This window comes from Dermacentor variabilis, chromosome 8, assembly GCF_050947875.1.
Source record: "Dermacentor variabilis isolate Ectoservices chromosome 8, ASM5094787v1, whole genome shotgun sequence".
Classification (NCBI taxonomy): Eukaryota; Metazoa; Arthropoda; class Arachnida; order Ixodida; family Ixodidae; genus Dermacentor; species Dermacentor variabilis.
This window is the reverse complement of record NC_134575.1, coordinates 6,849,489-6,868,649: the sequence shown is the minus strand read 5'-3', so window position 1 is coordinate 6,868,649 and position 19,161 is coordinate 6,849,489. Positions and strand designations below refer to the sequence as shown.

General features: G+C 46.4%; 1 protein-coding gene across 3 annotated transcripts in view; it reads right to left on the bottom strand.

Annotated features, from left to right (window-relative positions):
- Positions 1 to 19,161, bottom strand: part of LOC142589557 (protein argonaute-2-like) — a 76,248-nt gene that overhangs the window by 7,752 nt on the left and 49,335 nt on the right. For all 3 annotated transcript variants that reach the window (XM_075701010.1, XM_075701009.1, XM_075701011.1), the window contains 2 exons: positions 2,528 to 4,391; positions 1,881 to 2,010 (listed from right to left, as the gene is read on the bottom strand). In XM_075701010.1, the coding sequence (XP_075557125.1) occupies positions 1,881 to 2,010; positions 2,528 to 4,391 (1,994 nt within the window). The remainder of the gene's footprint in view (positions 1 to 1,880; positions 2,011 to 2,527; positions 4,392 to 19,161) is intronic.

Sequence of the window (19,161 nt, the reverse complement as noted above, 5' to 3'; positions counted from 1 at the left end):
CGCGCGAACTGGCTGACACGGCCGAAGAAACCACCACCAAGATATCGGCCTGCCTCTGAAACGGGGCCGCCGAATGAATACCGGAGCTGATTTCGTTCACTGAAAGCACGGTTGAGAGCAGCACGATCGCGGCGCGCGAATGCGCTCGTCACGTGGTTTTTTTTGTATTTCGCGGGCTTTCTTTCGAGCTCGAAAAAAGAGGTACACGTAAGGTTTTCTTTATGGCGAATAATGGAATGGGGGTTTCTGAAAGTGCTCTCCAACTTTGCGAATCACACTTAGTGTCTAAAGTCAATATTAAAAATTTTAAAAAATTATTTTAATTACTAGTTAAGTAATTGCAATACAAAAAATTTCCTGTGGTGCGCCAAATGCCTGTCACCAATATGCAGGTAGTTTCACTCTCCTGACCCCAATATTTCATTTTTAAACCCTTGGTTCAAGTTAGCTGGGACACCCGGTATACACTACGAACAGTGAAACAAGAAGTTTGGGCAGCAGTTGCAGCAGAATTAATCTTTAGATAGTGTACACAAGTAATAAACCAACCTGTTGGCAAGAAGAATTTTCTTAGAAGGAGGACATGCCGCCGCAACTGCTGCCGCCAAATTGAATCAGTGCCGTTGTGTGCGTCCTTATATGGTCCCGACTATCTTGCTCAATTGACTATCTCAATGAGACTCAATGAGACTATCTTGCTCAATTTGCGAAGGTTCCAGTGTATTTTCGTATTTCAGGCATTGTGGCTCAATAAAGGTTCTGGAAACTTGCCGAGTTTAGCTCTTTCAGAATACAATGCAGTCTATCTTTGTTTATTAAACATATTAAGGTCAAGGAGACTGAAAATTCATGTCACAGCAATTTAGTGTGAAAAGTGGGGTGGCATCACCGCCATCCTCTTCTTATAGCATCTTCGTTGGTTTATCAATTCTTAATGGTAAGAGTGGTAAAAGGAGAAAAAGCAAATCTAAAAGATAGGAATGCATTGTACTTCAAACTTTGTTGGCTAATTGGAAATGTCGCCATATTTTCTATCACATGGCTCCACAGACAATGTTGGCGAGTCCTTGTTTTATCTTTTTCTTCTAGTTTAGCTTGTTTCTTCCTCTTCTAAGGTTTATAAGCAAGGTACTGTTGGCTCTGCCGAGATGAGTTTGCCCAATGTTATCTGAGCCCACTTTGTGATTCTTCATGCTACTTTGTAAAACATCCTTACAAATAAAGGTTTCCTTCGTCCATACCCCAATGCCTTCTTCCTTCAAACTGGAGCCACCTGTAATCCCACCTGTGCAAACCGTCTGCAAAGTGTCCCTCATGTCAAAGGTGGAGGAACAGTTGCATTGCCTCACATTGCAAGAAACATCAATTATTTACTACAGGCTTTTAGGGTCAACACTGTCATCTCTATGTCGAACCCTATGTATGCCAAAATTAGATGAACTTTTCATGCATCTGAATCAAGGCACCCTACTTTGAAAGCTGTAGCTACAGGGGCGCCACCCATTGCACATAGTGATGCGCACAAATTGTGGAGACAGGAGGCACACTGTTGATGGCAACATGTGGAAAGCAAAGTGCAGCTTTGCCATGGCAGAATAGTTTCACCGGATGCAAGACATGCGACTGCATTAAAACATGCGTTGCATATGACAAGAACATGAGAGGATTAAGGGTGCCAAAGTTCTCACTGTCAAGTTGGCAAATCAACCCAAGGGCATCAAGCAAGTTTGTACAAACCAAGTAAGAAGCATTTTGTTGAATAGCGACCTCGCGAGGGCAGACGTTCTTGAGAAATGGGAGCCACCTAAACTGCACATATCAGCTATGTGAGCCTATGAAACAGATTTCCTACATATGCTAGTCTGGCAGACTCAACTCACCTTTAAGTCCTCAATGATTTCCACCCGGGCAACTGCTTCTTCCTTCTGGATCTGTACACGAATAGAAGCCTGGTACCGTGACGGGATGGGGTCCATGCTCCCGACACAGGCAGCAATAGATGGCTTCACCCTGTTACGATAATGGTTTGCAGCGGTTCAATTGTACCAGTCTGGCATGAACAAAAGGCTCTAGCAAGTTCACATGAAAATGTTGAACTGTACTCTGGACATGCCTACATAAGTTCGATGTGCCTGTGTACGCAAGTGTTCAGTAAACAGTGCCATATAAACCAGTTATGAAGGCTTCGTCGCTCAAGGGTAGGTGTGGGGACCGCATTCACTGACACTCAAAAGCTATCACGTGTGCACACTAACTGCTTATTTGTTCCAAATGCTCAATTTGCATATTTAATAAATGGCTCGCAATGTGCAACTTAATGACCAACTTGCCAACATGAATACTAGGATGTGAACATAGCTTAGTTTTACATTGCAAGAATGTCTGTTCAATATTAAATTTACTTCTGGCACCCATGAATTCATTTTCAATGCAATTTCTAGTAACTACTTACACACCCCTACACGTTATGCTAGAGCAATTTGATCTAACTGCTGTAATGTGTTAGGAAGATTAACAACCTGCTTACCGATCGCCTGGTGCCGGGTGGGTGACGTCAGCCCCAATGATAATTAGTGGATCCTTGAAGATAGCAGGCTTTTCCTGGCTGAGAAGCCCGTTGTTTGTTCCGCCAAGCTTTGCATTGATTTTCAAGCACAGGTTGGTAATAAGTGCAGGATTGCACTTGCGTGTCATGTTCAGCTCCTTAATGCACTGCGTGCGAATGCCGAGCTTCACTTCAGCCGCCTCCTTGATGTCAGCATAGGATGCTTGGCGCCCAAGCACAACAATGACCAGTTCGACATTGGAATCCTTGAGCTCCTTTAGAATTTGGAGAATGGGTCTCCTGCCAGTCTGCTCGCTCCTGGTAACAAGAGGATCGTTGACCGCCATGCCAAGGTTACCGCCAATATCCTTGAACAGGCGCACCATATTATTGATAGCCCCTTGTTCCAGGCGGCAGTTGACACCAAGCAGTGCCCACTTGTCAATGGGCTTGGCAGTCAGCAACCGGCTGGAACGCAGATCCCACACACCATCACGAGGCCGCAGTGTCTGCTGGCCATGAAACGTGAGGGATGGTGGCTCCAGCACACGGCCCTTAAGCTGCGTTGGATTCGTGCTCACTTTTATGCCAAACTCATCCAGATATGGCCGGCTCTTGTTGACAACATCCTGCACAGAGCTCATGATGGACCTGAACCGCTGTACGGGCGGTTGTGCAGTGCGCCGGATCATCTCAGTCGTCATCGACTCGCTCAGCTTCTTCCGGTACGGCTGACCTTCCACAATGTGGCAGGCCTCCAGTGGCAGGTAGACTGGGCGGTTTGGCGTGCCTGCCTGGATGCAGGGCAAGTTCGGGAAGCGCATGTACTTGGGATACTTCTGGCGAAAGTATTCTGCCACATTAGTTTTCGTGCCCTCATCCAGGTTGAAGCACAGCTCCTGCGCTGGCAACTGAGTGACCTTTGCAACTTTGTATTTTCGAGGGTAGCTCAAGTGGAGAACCCTGACTTTTAGGTCCTTCAGTTCTTTAGAAAGCTTTATGCACTGAGATGCAGTGAGCCTCCTGAAGGCTTCTGGCTTCTGACAGTGTGCTCCGGGAGGGCCCTCGGATAGCAGCTTGCACATAAACTCAATGACCGGAATGGCCTCATAAAAGGCAGTCGCCGAACGGTCAATGTTGAGCATCGGCTTCCACTGGGCAGGCCGCACACTGGTGTAGTAGCCAAACCACACCTCGTGGCCACCTCCAAGTTCACTGTTGTCATTTGGTCCTGGCGGCATGAAGATGGAACGCCCCACGGGCGTGAGGGTGATGCACGGACCGTGCCTCATTATTATGTCAAGCGCTTGTATCACTTCCTGTGGAACAGTGCGCACAGTCCTGTTGTAAACTGCGTGCAGTGCATCCAGATTAACTGTTGCTGCATACTGCACCGTGACTATGAACTCCTCCTCCCGGTCACCTTCCTGAAAAGGAACATTGAACGTGCGCTCTTTAAAGGGCAGTGGCTTTCGTGTGTAAAGGTTCTTCCGCCCATCGAACGCTGGAAGGCACCTATTCAGCTCTCCTCTGTACTTTGCCACGAGGTTCTGAACGACTAGACGATTTATACGAGTGCTGAGGCACCGCATTTTCTTTTGGTCTGGTGCTTTGGCCTCTGCCTTCTTTGAAGACGAGACAATTGAAACGTCATAATGGTAGACGTCGCCGTGTGGCAGCTCGATCTCAAAATGATTGGCCACAAGTTGTATGGGTCTGCCCAACCGGCCATGCTCTGGCCGCTGCGGAAATGCTGTTCGCTTTGGAACTACCGCCGCCTTGGGTACAGGGGGCAAGGCCTTCTGTACAGCCCCCATGTCAAGGGGCTCCCCAGCTGCCACAGCACCTGCAGATTGTTTCACATCAACGTTCATGAAAAAATATACAAGAAACATACAATGGAGAGAAAATGCATGCAATGCTCATGCATAGAGTAGCACAAGTAATGGTGAATATGCAAAATTACACAAGTACACCTAGTTGCACATCTACTTTAAACGTCTCCTGAGATGCGTCCATCCACACAGCATCGTCAGCTCAGCAGCTGCTAAATTCACAGTACATGAAATGTGTGCACAAATGTCCTAACATGTCATGGATCACTGTAAAGTAAACGTACCTAGCAAGAACAAAACGCTAATCCTGCCATTTACTGCAGTTACACCTGGAACTACATTCAGCTGCACAAGAACATTACCAGTGTACACCTCTTACTTTGGCAGAGCTGCAAATGACTTGAGATGGAGTATATTGCTAGTATTTCGCACATCCATACCTGCCAACTCTCCAGAATGTTTTACTTTGTGAATTTGGGACCATTTTATGGTTTTATATATGCAGCATCAATTCGCAAGAAAAATGTTCACAAAAACGTTTCCTGAATCAGGCGAAATCTGCAACAATTATTTATGAGAAATAATCTATTGCTTGTTGGTCTCAATTGTTCTAACTTTGCTAAAAATTAAACCATCATTAATGAAGTGCATGCAAGACTTAATGAATTGCCTGCCCATTGTAGGTTATGCGACATGTAGCCATAGATGCAGATCAGGCTAGAATCTGCAAGTGCAGTTATTTAGGCCAATTACTGATGGCCTAAAGACTGATGGGACCATGATCATCAGAAGAAAATTTACAGAATAAAAATGATTGGAGTGCATATGGCACAGGTTACAAAAAACATGACGGGCAGCTTGCCATTATCTTTGAGAAATGCAAGATCTGCGCTCTATGGACCAGAACCCTTGCAGAATGTCAGCTGTGCCGCTACCTTCCAACACACCGTGCAGCACGTCCCGCCAGAGCGTCGATTGCAAAAGCCTTGGAGAGCATCGCAAGTTAGCGCAACGGGCCAAAAGATGGTGCCAACCACACCTGCACTCCCCTTCTACAATCTCCCTCTCTTCCTCAGGGAGCACGAGCGGTCGGTGCACTGGCCAGGTGCAAAGCTCTGGCGCTTGAGACAAAGCTGCAAATTTTGCAAGACTCAAAGCACGAGCTCGCGCAGTCGACGACATCGACGATTGTAAAAACAGCGAGTGCCACGCGGCGATCATGAAGGCTATAGTAGGATACAACTTTAAAAAAATGGCACTTGGCAACCAAGGCACATGGACTGCACAGGGTTGCCTGTCAGCCAATCACAGAAGAAACAAAATTGTCGTCATGCGACCACTTCAAAATGGCGTCTTACTGTATCTACACGATTGTAAGTCGACCGCATTTTTAAAATTTGAAAGTCTGAAGTTGGGGGTAGACTTACATTCGAAACCAAAACATGGCCTCCCCAAAAAAGCGAGACCAATGGGAGGTACAACGTAGTTACAATTTTATGTTTGCTCTATGGCCCTACCTGTATCTTTTTGCTATCCCACGTGTTTGTTCGCTTTCGGAAGGGTTTTTCAACATTTTTGAGAGTTTTACAGTGCATGCAACACTCGTGGGGGGGGGGGGGGTGGAGGCGATAGTTGATGGAAGCGCCGCTGTTCCCATTTGCGGTGGCACCCTCAGAACGGCAGCACTTGCGGGGAGTATCGGTAGTTCATGGAAGACAGAGCAGACACCGCTCGCAGGTTTCTCTTTCTCTGTTGAAAGGCATTGGCATTGGTTTGACGCGTTCCACTTGACTGCCGGCTACGTGCTACTTCTATGCTTCCTCAGTCGTCATGAGTGCTTCAGGCCCACTAATCATTCGGCACTCGTTCACAGCAGCGCTCAAGAGGGCTGCCATCCTTTACGACGAAGAAACAAATCACTGCGCAGCGGGCCGCAATTTCGATGTTTCTGAACGGGTGGCGCGAGAGTGGCGACTGCAGCGAAGCGAAATTTTCACCTGTGACGGCAAGTGAGAAATTTCGCACGTGCCGAAGTCTGGACACTTTCCGGAGCTGTAGGCTAAGCTTGCGGCGTATGTCGCTGAAATGCGTGATCGGTCCCTGCCAGTGAAGTGAGACATGGTCATGAAACAAGCCCGGACCTTCGCCTTAATTTTAAGGCCCTGCTCCGCCGTGAGTACGAGTGGCTGGCGGCAGAAGACCGCGAAATTATGCGAACCGGACCTGTCAAAAGAGCCTCCCTGACGGCTGCGTGTGGTTGGGTGCATTCGGCGTGGGCTGCTGGTGCGGTCGTTTGCCAAATGTGAAATTTCGCTGGACCACGACGCGCTGTGGGACTGCAGCAACGATGATGGCAGCACTAGTGAAGACAAGTAGGCCAGTGACCATGTCAGCGACTAATGAATTTTCGTTATCGAGTGCACCCTCGGGTATGCTATGTTTTTTTTTTTTGTTCCAGTCACGCGACATGGGGGGGGGGGGGGGGTCGACTTACAAGCGTGTAAATACGGTACTTGATGCATCCAGAGCATCTGCTCTTCTTGAAGAGTCTTCATGAGCAGAAACGAGGTGTGCAACAGACACGGACAAGTGTATGGAATCTGAGCATTTCACTCTTCAAAAGTCCACGGTACTGGTGACCTCATTGCTGAATCCGCTTCCCTCATGAAACTGAAGTGAAACTTGACAATAAATAGTTGCAGCGAAGCAAGCGTCTTATTTCAGTTCTATAAAGAATTAGGCTTTCACAGTTGCACTACAATAGACGAATGAAAACATACAAAATTACGCGCTTACAATTTTATTTTTATGGTTACTGCCTTATTTAGCTAACAGGGAAAGTTTGGAGTACAGACTATATGCAGCCTTGCGGAGAAACAGCAGCTGCCGGTTATGAGGGTGTGGTAGGGGCTTCACTGCAGACTTGAGTTGTATTACAACAAGCCCTATACTTGAGTTGTATACTTGAGTTGTATACTATACTTGAGTTGTATTACAACTCAAGTATAGCTGTATTGTATAGTTGTATTGTATTGTATAGAACCAGTGACCATGCCAATAAACGAAAATAGCGAGCTTTGGGCGCCAGGGTGAAACCCCCCCACGTGTGAAACCAACACAGTAATAGCCGCTGACATTACCAAACTCTGGGAGCACGTCACTACAACCGGTGAAATACGTGGTACTTTGATGGAGGTGTTTCCGAGCGCAGATAGCACTGCCTTGTTCTGCGAAGAATCTGACAGGGCGATCATTGTCGCAACAGGCAGCGATGACGAGATTGACAGTGGCCAGTCTGACACAAGCCCCTATGTTCACACAAAATGCACTGTCGTCGATAGAGTCTCATTGATTGCATGCACGCTAAATTATAGCTGCCACTGTTCGCGCAGCTGCTGGGCGCGATGCACACTGCAGTTGTGAACCTGAAACTTCCGCAAAAGCAAGTGCAGATATTTGACTATTTCAGTGTTCCCAAAGCTTGACACACTGTTTAGAGGTATAAAAAATTCTAATTTTTCACACCCAATTTTCTAGAATGTCCACTTTTTATCGTAAGTGGCGAATTTGGTTTCAGAGCTACAAGAGTATGTTCGGCAGCCTTTTCTCTTTTTTATGGCAGTCCAGATATAGCGATGATCAGTTATTGATATTGTTATGAGTGGACTGCACTGTAGGATCAGCAGCATCAGACATGAATGACTATGGCAGAAACAGCAGATTGCCAATGCAGCTTTTATTTTATGCTAAAACTAGCGTGACAGCTTTTGCAGCAAGTTTAGGCATTTTGGTGCAGCATGGAGCAATTCCAACAAATTTTATGCTTTCGGTGCAAGAATATGCCATTATGTAAAAATGACATAATGGCGCACCTGTTGCACACCCGTTTAAGGAGGGAGGCTACAGTTGAATTGAAACTTAATTTATGGGCAGATTCGAACGAAATTGTCACTATTTTCACGTGCAGATTCTGAAAATGCAATTAAAGTTGCCATAGGATACATAGTTTCCAATATACTCTAAAATCAATCTACAAGCTGGGTCCTTTGTTTGGAGGAAAATTAGCATCTGAACAAAAAATCCCAACACAGCGGTTCAAGTATAAAGACTATCTAGAATGTTGAGGGAGTGCAATAAAGTATTAATGTTCTAGGCCAATTAGAACAAGAGTTGGAGCTCAAAGTTGCTAGAAAGAAAAGCCATCCTTACATGTCAAACTTGTGACCCATTTCACGAACTTTTAGAAGAGTACTGCCTTGAAATGGGGCATATTGCTTACTGCATACACTTATCTCTCTGGCAAAAAAAAAAAATGCCGATAGCTGAAATAGGACAGAGGCTATTTTAGCAGCGGAGCATATTCTGGATGCATCCCATCCTTATGCCTCTTCTTGAACAGCTTTGTCACACTCAAAAGAAGTTTCTCGCTTCTTGATAGAGCTAGCCCTTCGACATAGATCTTTCTCCGTTGCTCTCTTAGATGCACTGCCAGAAATGTCCACGTGTAGCTGCTGTAGAATGGCACCAGATGCATGCAGATTCCCAGTGTTGAAGTGTAGGACAGCTTCCGCAAACACAGCTTTTACGGCAAAGAGAGATGCATGCTGTTCCTTTGAGACTAAACTCCAAATCAGAGGATGAAGGCATTCATTAGAATTTTGAATCTTTCCTTGCTGGCACCTCTGCAGCAGGGTCTTTTCATATAGCAGAGTATATACAGGCAGCATTGCTTCTGCCACAAGTTCTGGCAAGTTGTAGTGGTGGCTGGGTTCAGGCTCTCCCTTTGCTCTAGCAGCACTGTGACGACACCATGAACTTTCAGCATTTGGGCACAGGCTGTGATCCGAACGTTCTTCAGTGGACATGACATGCCTGTATGTTGCCATCACAGCTTTCTGCATGGCATTCACATCGTCATTGGCTTTTAGAGCCAAGCCATAACACGCGCTCAGCCTAGTGATAAGTTCTTTTCTCAGCTGGCCTCTTCCACCAAGGCTTTGCTTCCCCTTGCCTTGTGTTTGTACTAAGTTATGAAGTGTCGACCCCATGCGCTATTGGATGCGATTGACACAGTCCTTGTGGACATCGACAAATCCATGGACTTGTGCTTATTGGATAGCTGTAGATGTGCGGCTGTCACCATCGCACAAGATTGTTGTGTACCTCAATCCATGTTGCTCTTAAAGACCTTTGAAACAGTGTGAGGCTAGCTTCGACTTCAATGTGACCAGCTTTGTAGCCGTCACAATCTGACTTCAGTCCAAATTCGCACCCCAAACAAAAGTTTGAGAGCACAACGTAGTCCAGCACGTACCCTGCAAACAGCTCCAGGGTGTCTACCAAGTTGACATTTCCAAATTCCCTGAGTTTTCCAGGTTTTCCCTGAGCACCTTTGCAAAATTTCCTGAATGAGCCAGAACTTTGTTTAATGTCAAGACAGGCTGACACCACGTTGCCCGATGCTGTCACTCTAGTAAGCATGCTGAAACAAAAAAAAATGACTTAATCCAGTTTGAATAGTAAGGATTAATATCTATTTTATTTAAAAAGAAAACAGAAGGTAGGTGTTAGTAAAATGCACCACGAAAGAAATGGCAACGCCCATTCCAAATTGAGTCGAACATTTTCAAATACGAATGAAAAGGAGATGCAACATAAGTAAACATTTTTTAATATGAGCTATTTCTATCAACTGATGGCAAGCTCATCTGTATGAGGCCCTGAATTTTGTCACAACTAAGGTACTCTCTCAGCAGCTGGGAAGTCAACCTCAGCTGTCCTGACATACTCTCAGCTTGTGCACAACATCTCAGTGTTGGGTTTCATAGCTTAAAACAGTTTATTTTGGTTTGGATGAGGGACACCTGTATCTCAGCGTCAGCCAACACTTAGTTTCTTTACCTCAAGCTCCTCCAAAAAGGCAGCGGCACCCTTCCTTTCCCGTTAATTCCTCAGTGCGTCTGTCCTTTCTGTTCTCATCCTCCTCCTACCACGCTTTCACCACATGGATCATCTGGAGCGTCCTCTTGGTCAGTTGTACAGTCAACGTCCGATTTTTCGGATTCCCTAGGGGCCGCAAAAACATCCGAAAATCGGGCAGTCCAAAAATAATGAATGCCTGTCTTTAACTGCCCTTAAAGGCTAAAATTGCCACAGGCACGCCCGGAAAAAAAAAAAGAGAGAAAATGATAAATGAAAGGTAGGGAGGTTAACCAGGACTGAGCCCGGGTGGCTACCCTACACTGGGGAAAGGGAAAGGGGGACGGAAAGATTAAAAGAGAAAGTCCACTGGGGATATCAGTCGGTCACTCAGTCCGGATCACAGACACTGACTCAATCCGGTATCTTTCAAATATCGCAGCAGCGCTTTTGTGGCCTTTCGTAGCTGCGATATGCAAGGCCATGGTCCCAAGATCTTGTTCAAGGTGAACGGCTTTCCATCTAGCTGATTGAGAGCTGTGCAGAAGTCTTGCCTTTCATCTTCAAAAGCTGGGCAGTAGCACAGTAGGTGTTCTATGGTTTCCTCGACTCCGCAGGCATTGCACTCGGCACTATCAGCCATTCCAACCAAAAATGCATATGCATTGGTGAATGCGACGCCCAAACGTAAGCAGCACAGCACTGTTTCCTCATTTCGCCGCAGTTGCATACAGGGATCGAGGGAATGCAATCAATGTTGAGTGAATTCAGGTGTGTGCCACTTCTCCAATGTCAAAGTGCGCTAGCTTGCCTAAGTGTTGGGCTGCGTCGGTCCGCGATAAAGGTATAGAAACAAGGGTTGCTCCTTCGTGTGCTTTCCTAGCAGCTTCGTCAGCAAGGTCGTTGCCGGAGATACCGCAATCACCAGGCAGCCACTGAAACAAGACGTCGTGTCCTTTCGTGATCATGTGATGGTGCATTTCTCGTATCTCCGACACGAGTTGTTCATGTGACCCGCGACGAAGAGATGACAGAAGACATTGTAAGGCCGCCTTTGAATCGCCCGAAAAAGCTCTTAAGGCCTGCCACTACACACTAGGCATATCGGTGCTCGTACTGTGACAGGAGATGGGGGTGCACGTGTGTATAATTAAGGAATACATACTGTGTCCTGTGACAATTGCCCCTTTCCACGCGACGAAGAGATGACAGAAGACATTGTAAGGCCGCCTTTGAATCGCCCGAAAAAGCTCTTAAGGCCTGCCAGTACACTTACTAGGCATATCGGTGCTCATACTGTGACAGGAGATGGGGGTGCACATGTGTATAATTAAGGAATACATACTGTGTCCCGTGACAATTGCCCCTTCCCACGCTTATGTTTCACCGCCTAACACTAATGTACTGAGGCGAAGCTAACTTTCGGAGACTGACATTACACAACGCGCTGTGCTCTGCGAGCTTCAAAGTCAATCGCGAGGATTACAAAGGCGGAGTCTGTGTTATTGGTGATAGCGGCGAATTCTTTCAATGACAAACACGGCACCGCACGGCAAGAAGCTTAATAGCTAACGTAGAAGCAGCTAGGCCTAACGTTGCCGCGGTGGTAGTTACGGCTGTCAGCGGATCTGCGTGCGAGAGTGCCGGTTCGAGGCGGCGAGATAATCAAAATAGCGGCGGTGATGGCTTTGATTAATGCCATTTCAGACCTGCAGTCAGGTCAATACACATTGACTATATGGAGTACGTGGTGGTGCTGCAAAGCCGTGCAAATTATCGGGCATGTCCGAAAAATCGGGCGTCTAGAAAATCTGTCGTTAACTACTCTGGCAATACATTGTGCCAATTACACGGCGTCAATGACGATTCGTTGCGATTCCTCTGTTACTGGAGCCAGCATTAACAAGGCTTTCGTTCCCTTTCAATAAAGTTACAGCTAAATTTCCCTGATAGAAGCACAAGTTCCCTGAGTTTTCCCCGAGTTTTTCCAGACTGTTCAAATTTCCTGAGAATTCCCGGTTTTCCCGGTTGGTAGACACCCTGAGCTCTATGACAGCACTGGCGCCTCTGCAAGGAGTGACAGCGAGTCATCCAAGTGCCATCATAGCACACTGCTATGTCTTCTCTATAGCGAAAATATAGGTCCTCATACAGTGTGGCCGCTTTCCGTTCACACTGGCTCATAGCGACCTCGGCCACTTGCGCGGCAGCAGGTTCCAAAGTTCACTTCAAATGGCACTGAAACGTGTGGCGATGCATCCCACTGAGGGACAATGCCATTGCCGCAAATACATCGTCCACGGCTGTCTGGCCATTTCCTGTAGACATCACCGCCTGCGTAGTCATGAGGTTGATGACAAATGGGTTGATGTCTTCTTGGGGCAAGCCCATCAACATGGGGCAAGCTCCATCCAACTGCGATGTCCCCACAATTGTTGCAAACAGCTTTGCTGCGAGGCTATCACCACCCCACTAGTTGCACTGGTTCACTGCATGTTTCACATAGCAGAACTCGAAGGAGCAAGTTGAAGGACTCCAGGTTCACTATCATGTAATGAGCGGTAGGTTGATCCGATGCTAGCGCCATCGCTGTACCGCTCGCCCCTGCAAAACGCTCAACCTTCCGTGCTGTTGCCAGAACTGACTGTCCCTCAAGTGCAGCCTTTTCACAGGCACGCGCCTCGTGCACTTCTCCGACACAGATAACACCGGTGGTGTCTATTCTAACGCCGCCGAAGTCTACATTGCGCACGCTATTACGGGTAGCGTCCCCGTGCACCTCGCAGTCACTGATAACATCACTGTTTATCCTAACGCGGCCAAAGTCCACACCGCACCTGCTTTCCGGGGAACCATCCTCGGTCACAACAGCATTATCAGGAGATGTAGCCCGACTGTTCCTCGCATGCTCCCGCAACACAGTAGCAGCTCCAACACTCTTTCTGCTCGTCTTTCATGTACTGCTGAAATGATGAACAGATCAGAACTTCTTCGCATTGCCGGGCATGGTGAACTGCCCGATCACGTTAGGGTTAACACACCTCCAAAAACGAAATACCTCTTCATAATGGCAGCGCAGGTGCACCAATGTTGAAATCAAGCTTCCCTAGCCAATCGGAAACCACTATATTGGTCATGTGCGCCAGCCAACTAGAAGCACACGCTGCACATTATTTTGCCTTTTTCGCTTTTATCTAGCGAGTATAGTCGCTTACTGAAAAAAGAAATGAAACACTTGAAACGCGAGCTTTCCAACAAGACCAAAATGGTGGCAGTGGAGCATGTAGTTTGCGGGCTGTTAAAAAAGAGCAATTTTAGACTTCAATATAAAGGTCCAGGTGCACGCAGTCGCCATTTTTATCTCTTGTAACTTGTAAAATAGGAATAATTTTGAAACCAAAAGTTTCAGATCGGTGCAAAAAGGTATCGGGAGTGCAAAAATGAAGACTGAGAATGAGATTTTCAATTTTCGTCTTTCAAGTGCCACGTCCCCCCCCCCATTAGAGGGAAACTCCAGCGATTTTTCGGTGTCCACTGATCTTAATAAAATTTGAAATGTATGTTCTATTTTACACTGATTATCTGTGCCAAACTACAAGGCTACAAACCATATAGTTTTCTGAAATTGAATTTTAAAGATAGGTTGCGTTCCCGACTCATGACTTTCAACTGGCCACCCTGTGTTTGCGACGTCAAGAGACTACACCACCACTGTTACCGAAATCGGCGCTTAAATCACTGCTGTCTAGTTTGGAAACTAAAAGCTCCCTGCGTCGTTAGTAGACATCAGATTCGTATCTTTGGCGTTAGCACCACGTGTACTGTGTGTTGAGCATGCATTCAGTGTTTACATTATGGTAGTGTACGATCTGATGTGATTGACTCATTGGAATGTCACACAAAGCAACTACCCGTTTCGGCATCTCGTTTATTGGTTGATTAAAATTATTGATGAACTAAGCAAACTGAACCACCATACCCGACAGGAGTATCAATGCCATCTGAAAATGACTATCCTCATGTGGTTAAAAAATGCCTTTAACGAGTGCAGGGATCACGACATGTGTGGCAGCCACAGACACTTCAAGAGCCGTTGAATGCGTCAAGCCCTCAGCAGCCCTCAACTTGGAAGTGGAAGACAACTTAAGAAAAACTTGAGATTGACATCCACTCCAGCGACTGAGAGGAAACGCAACTTCCTGGGCCACGCTACTGATGGCGTGGCTCACCCATGTGATGGGACTACATTCAGAATTCATGTCAAGTTAAATGCAGTGAATGCTTAAACATTATCCTATTTTTATGTCCACTGCAGGACGAAGGCCTCTCCCAGCGATCTCCAATTATCCCAGTCTTCCACTAGACAACTCCAACTTGCCCCTGCGAATTTTGTAATTTTATCACCCCACCCAATTTCCTGCCATCCTTGACAGCATTTCCCTTGCCTTGGCACCCATTCTGTAACACTAATGGTCCCTCAGTTATCTACTCTACGCATTACATGGCCTGCCCAGTTCCATTATTTTTCTCTTAATGTTAACTAGAATATTGCCTACCCCTGTTTGCTCTCCAATCCACACTACTCTCTTCCAATCTCTAAAAATTATGTCTATTTTTCGTTCCATCGCTCTTTACACATTCCTTAATTTTTCGGGACCGTGGCCCGGATATCGTGCAAAAATGCACAATCAAATTAGGCGCGCTCTCAAATGCGAAATTTTCGCGATGGAACACGTGTCGCTACCTAGTGGGGTCGTTTCGCATCTTTAGTTTTCCTTTGTGTCATTTGCCTCTCTCGCGGCAGGTGGCGACGTAGGAGAAATTTTAATCTTGGGCGCGGCGGCGACAGAGATTGAGAAGCATGGCGTCGACGTCGCGTCAGGCAGCGCGAAGAAAGAAGAGTCTGTGGCTCGATTCAGCTGCTTCGACTGCAGATTTCTCTGATACAACGAGTAGCGAAGAGTCCGAAGATGAATTCTCAAGCTCTTATTTCAGTTCAGAGAGTGATCCAGTGTCGCGATCACCTGGACCATCAACTAGTGTCCGAAGGCGAGTATTTAGTTTCACTTTCCGCTCGCTCTTGAGTATTTACACGGGATCACTATATGTTCCAATTATTTTGCTGTGTTTGGTAGGGTTTCCACAACCTACGGGAATGACGTCCTGCCCCTGCGGCAGAAGCGTATTCAGTTTTCTCCCAAGCGTGAACCTGGTGTGCATCTGACCGAAGATGTGGGTGTGGCACTCCGAAGCACCACAGAGACTCCTGACCGCCCTGGACTTCTTTTTCCTTTTTTTCTCGGCCGAATTAATCCAAACTGTTTGCGAAAAGACCAATAAATATGCTGACACGAAGATCTTGGAGGAGCCCACTCATGCCCATCCCGATGGGTCTTGGGAAGAAGTCACTACAAGTGAAATGAGAAAGTTAATTGGCCTCATAATCTACATTGGTTCCTTGAAAGCACCACGAATCAAGCTGTACTGGAATGTGGGAAGCAGCTATAGAGGTCTGCTGCCACCACGAATTATGCCGCGGCGTCGCTTCATAGCACTGCTTGCGATGCTACATGTCGCCGACTTTGACGATGTAACCCAGCTGTCAAAAGGAAAGCTTTGCTTTGTGTGGTGGCTCCTGCAGCACATGAACAAAGTGTCGTCAAAGCTATTTCAGCCTCATAGAGACCTCTGTGTGGATGTGCGCATGGTGAAGTCGAAAGGGAGATCAGGGATACGGCAGTACATCAAGGATAATATGACCAAGTGGGGCTATAAGGTGTGGGTTCTTGCAGACTCGGTCACCGGGTATACAGTGCAGTTTGCTGTATACACAGGCAAGCGCGAGCAGCCAGGGCCCCACGAGTTTGCTTTCGATGTAGTTTGCCAGCTGTGTGCAGAACACTTTGATCAGGGCTACAAAATTTTTATGGATAATTTTTACACCTCCACACACCTGTTCAGTCACCTCCTCGATCAGAAAACATTGGCTTGCAGGACTACGCGAAAAGATTCCCTGCTGAATTGAAAGACATGCGCTGGGAAAAGAAAGCTCAACGAGGTGAAATTAGATGGTTGCGCGACCAAGAAATTCTCTATCTACAATGGAAAGACCGACGTATAGTAAACATGATGAGCACGATGCACACAGCCAATGAGGCAGTCACCGCAAAAAGAAGACAAAGAAGTAGAAGTACTTGGACCCAAATTTCTATCTTAAAGCCTTTGCTAATTCACGATTACAATTCTGGAATGCTTGGAGTGGACAAATCAGATCAGATGATTGGCTACTACAATGTACTGATGCGCTGTGTCCGCTGGTGGAAGACTTCTTCCACTGCATCAACATAGCATGCGTGAATAGTTTCATACTATTCCAAGAATATTGCAAATTACTTCCAGAAATCCCTGAGCTGGCCAGAAATGCTTCCTTTGACCATTTAGCTTTCAGGGAAGAACTGGTGTAACAGCTTCTTCATCTTGAAGGAGCCAAGCAAACTCCTGCTCCTCCACCCCCACCTGCAAAGCCTCCACTTCACAAGCCCCAAGAAGTGGAGAGACGCAAAAATTGCAAAATTTGCTATCGCAAACAAAAAATAAGGTTAAGACTACTGTTTTCTGCAGTGACTGCAACGCACATTTGTGCTTCAATGCTTCGAGGAACTGCTTCCTTGAGTGGCACAGAGAGGGTGCACAGAAGTGAGTGGTGAACAGTGGTGTGAGAAATCGCACACAAAAAAATGTACATAAGCTTGCAGTATTTTTTGCCTCAAAGTTGTCATACAGGTATTGTAGCACATTTTGTATATTCTGGAATTTTTTTAGTGCTGCTTGTTACTTTCAAATGCAAAAATTTCCAACTTTTCTTGCTTAATTGAAGAAAAAATTTGTATTTTGAGATTTTTTTTCTGTTATGTATACTATTTAGTCATTTCAATTTTTCTACAATAAAAGTCCGATCACTTAGCTTCATATTGATGCATGTTTCAACAAGATAGTGCAAAAATTTCATTGAATAAAAAAATATTTTCAAGCATGTATCAGAATTGCCTTCTTTTGGGCAGTCTCGAAGGAGTTAACATGTTCTCGAGCTCCTTAGTTTACAAAGTTTCTGCCCCATTGCGCGCCTTGAGTCTTGTTCACATGGGATCTAGCACCCGGAAAACTTAATCGCATTCTGCAGCAAGGAACAGCAGCGCATTTCAGTTATCACCTATTAAAAGCAAGTGCCACGCTTCCAATACCACCACACACTGTGAAATAGATAGGTGAAGATGCTCATTGCAGTAGGATTGGTTGTGAATGCCAGGGAAGATTCGCTGGTAGCGAAAGAAACCGAGTGCGCGCTGACGTTTTCATGTGATACTGGCGGGCAAGTACTGCGGCGAAGCTGTCGGAGTGGGCAGCTACCCTATTTACTCGCATAATAGGCATACCTCCAGCTTGGTTGCGAAATACCAGATTTTTTATTTCTGCGGATAACAAGGGCACCCTGAACTTGGCACTGATCAGTGCTGTATTTACACAATTGCAAGGCGACGCCCCTCCCCCCCTCCATCTCAGGTGAAAAAGAAAAAAAAAAACGCACACACATTCTACAATTTAAGCTTATTAATGTATTTGCTAACTGACTACTAGTCCTCACTAGTATTGCTGCCATCGCAGCTGCTGCAGACCCACAGCTCGTAACAACATCGCGAAAACCAGTTCTTCAGTTAAGGGGGGACGCGACCCTTGAAAACCGAAAAATGGCGAAAAAGTAGATTTCTGAAAAAACATTTTTGGGTTGTATGCCTCATAAACTACCTGTTCTGTAATTATCAGCACCTAATTCAACCGTAAAGTACCAAAAATAATGCTACTTTTGAGGCCACCGCAGCCCAAAAAACATGCGCAAATGCCGAAATGAAATCAAACTTCGCGGCGCGCCATTCCCGGCCCATGTGGCCTGCCCGCGCCATCTTGGTGTCGTTTTGACCGTGGATTCTTTGTCTATTTTGCCGCCTTGCAAAATGGCATTGTCGGCGCGGTTGAGGCGCTATTGGCGTTTTCCCATGATGTGATGCGGAGCGCTGATTGGCCGGAGCAGCGCGTTCAAATCTCGCGGGCTAAAGCACGCCTGCCATTGGCTGCTGCTCGGGCAGCGGCTGCTGCTCAAATCTCGCCGGCTAAAGCGCGCCTGCCATTGGCTGCTGCGCGGGCGTCGTTGTTGCCCCTTGCTCTGTCCGCCTAAACATGAGCTTGCGCGCTGCTCATTGCCTTGCGCTATCTTTTAGATTATTTGTTCAGCTTTTCTTTTTTCGCTAGTTCGTCGCTGCACGCGATGCCGGCAAAGCCAACGACAGTGGAGATGTTCGGTGCACGGGAGCGCGATATGCGTCTTGTACGAGCATCGAACTTCCGATCTCCCGCAGCGAGTGCCGACTGCGTAGACGCTTTTCAGCGGCGGAACTCCGCTGTCGGCTGTCGCCAGTCGAAAATCCGACACACTGAGTGTGCCTGGAGCCGCAAGAGCTAATTAGAAGCTCCGCAGGAGCTTTCTAATAAAAAAACACATGTGTTCAACTTTAAGGCCTGTTTTCTCAGAATGGATTTTTTCGCTAGTAGTGGTGCTGGGGAAGGCGACATCTCAAGAACCGCTCTTCAGATTTGTATGCCGTTTTTTTTATTCTGTTCCTGAATGACTTTGCCAGGGGGTAACAGGCTTCTTTTTTTTGAAAGCTGGTGCAGTTAATTTATATTAAGCAATTAATTTTTGATGAATGTGGTCATTACTGGCTACATCAAATTCAAAGTTGTCTTTAAAATTTTTGGAGGGGAAATTAAAGAAAAGGGCTCTTTAGCCCCCTGGGATATCTATCAAGG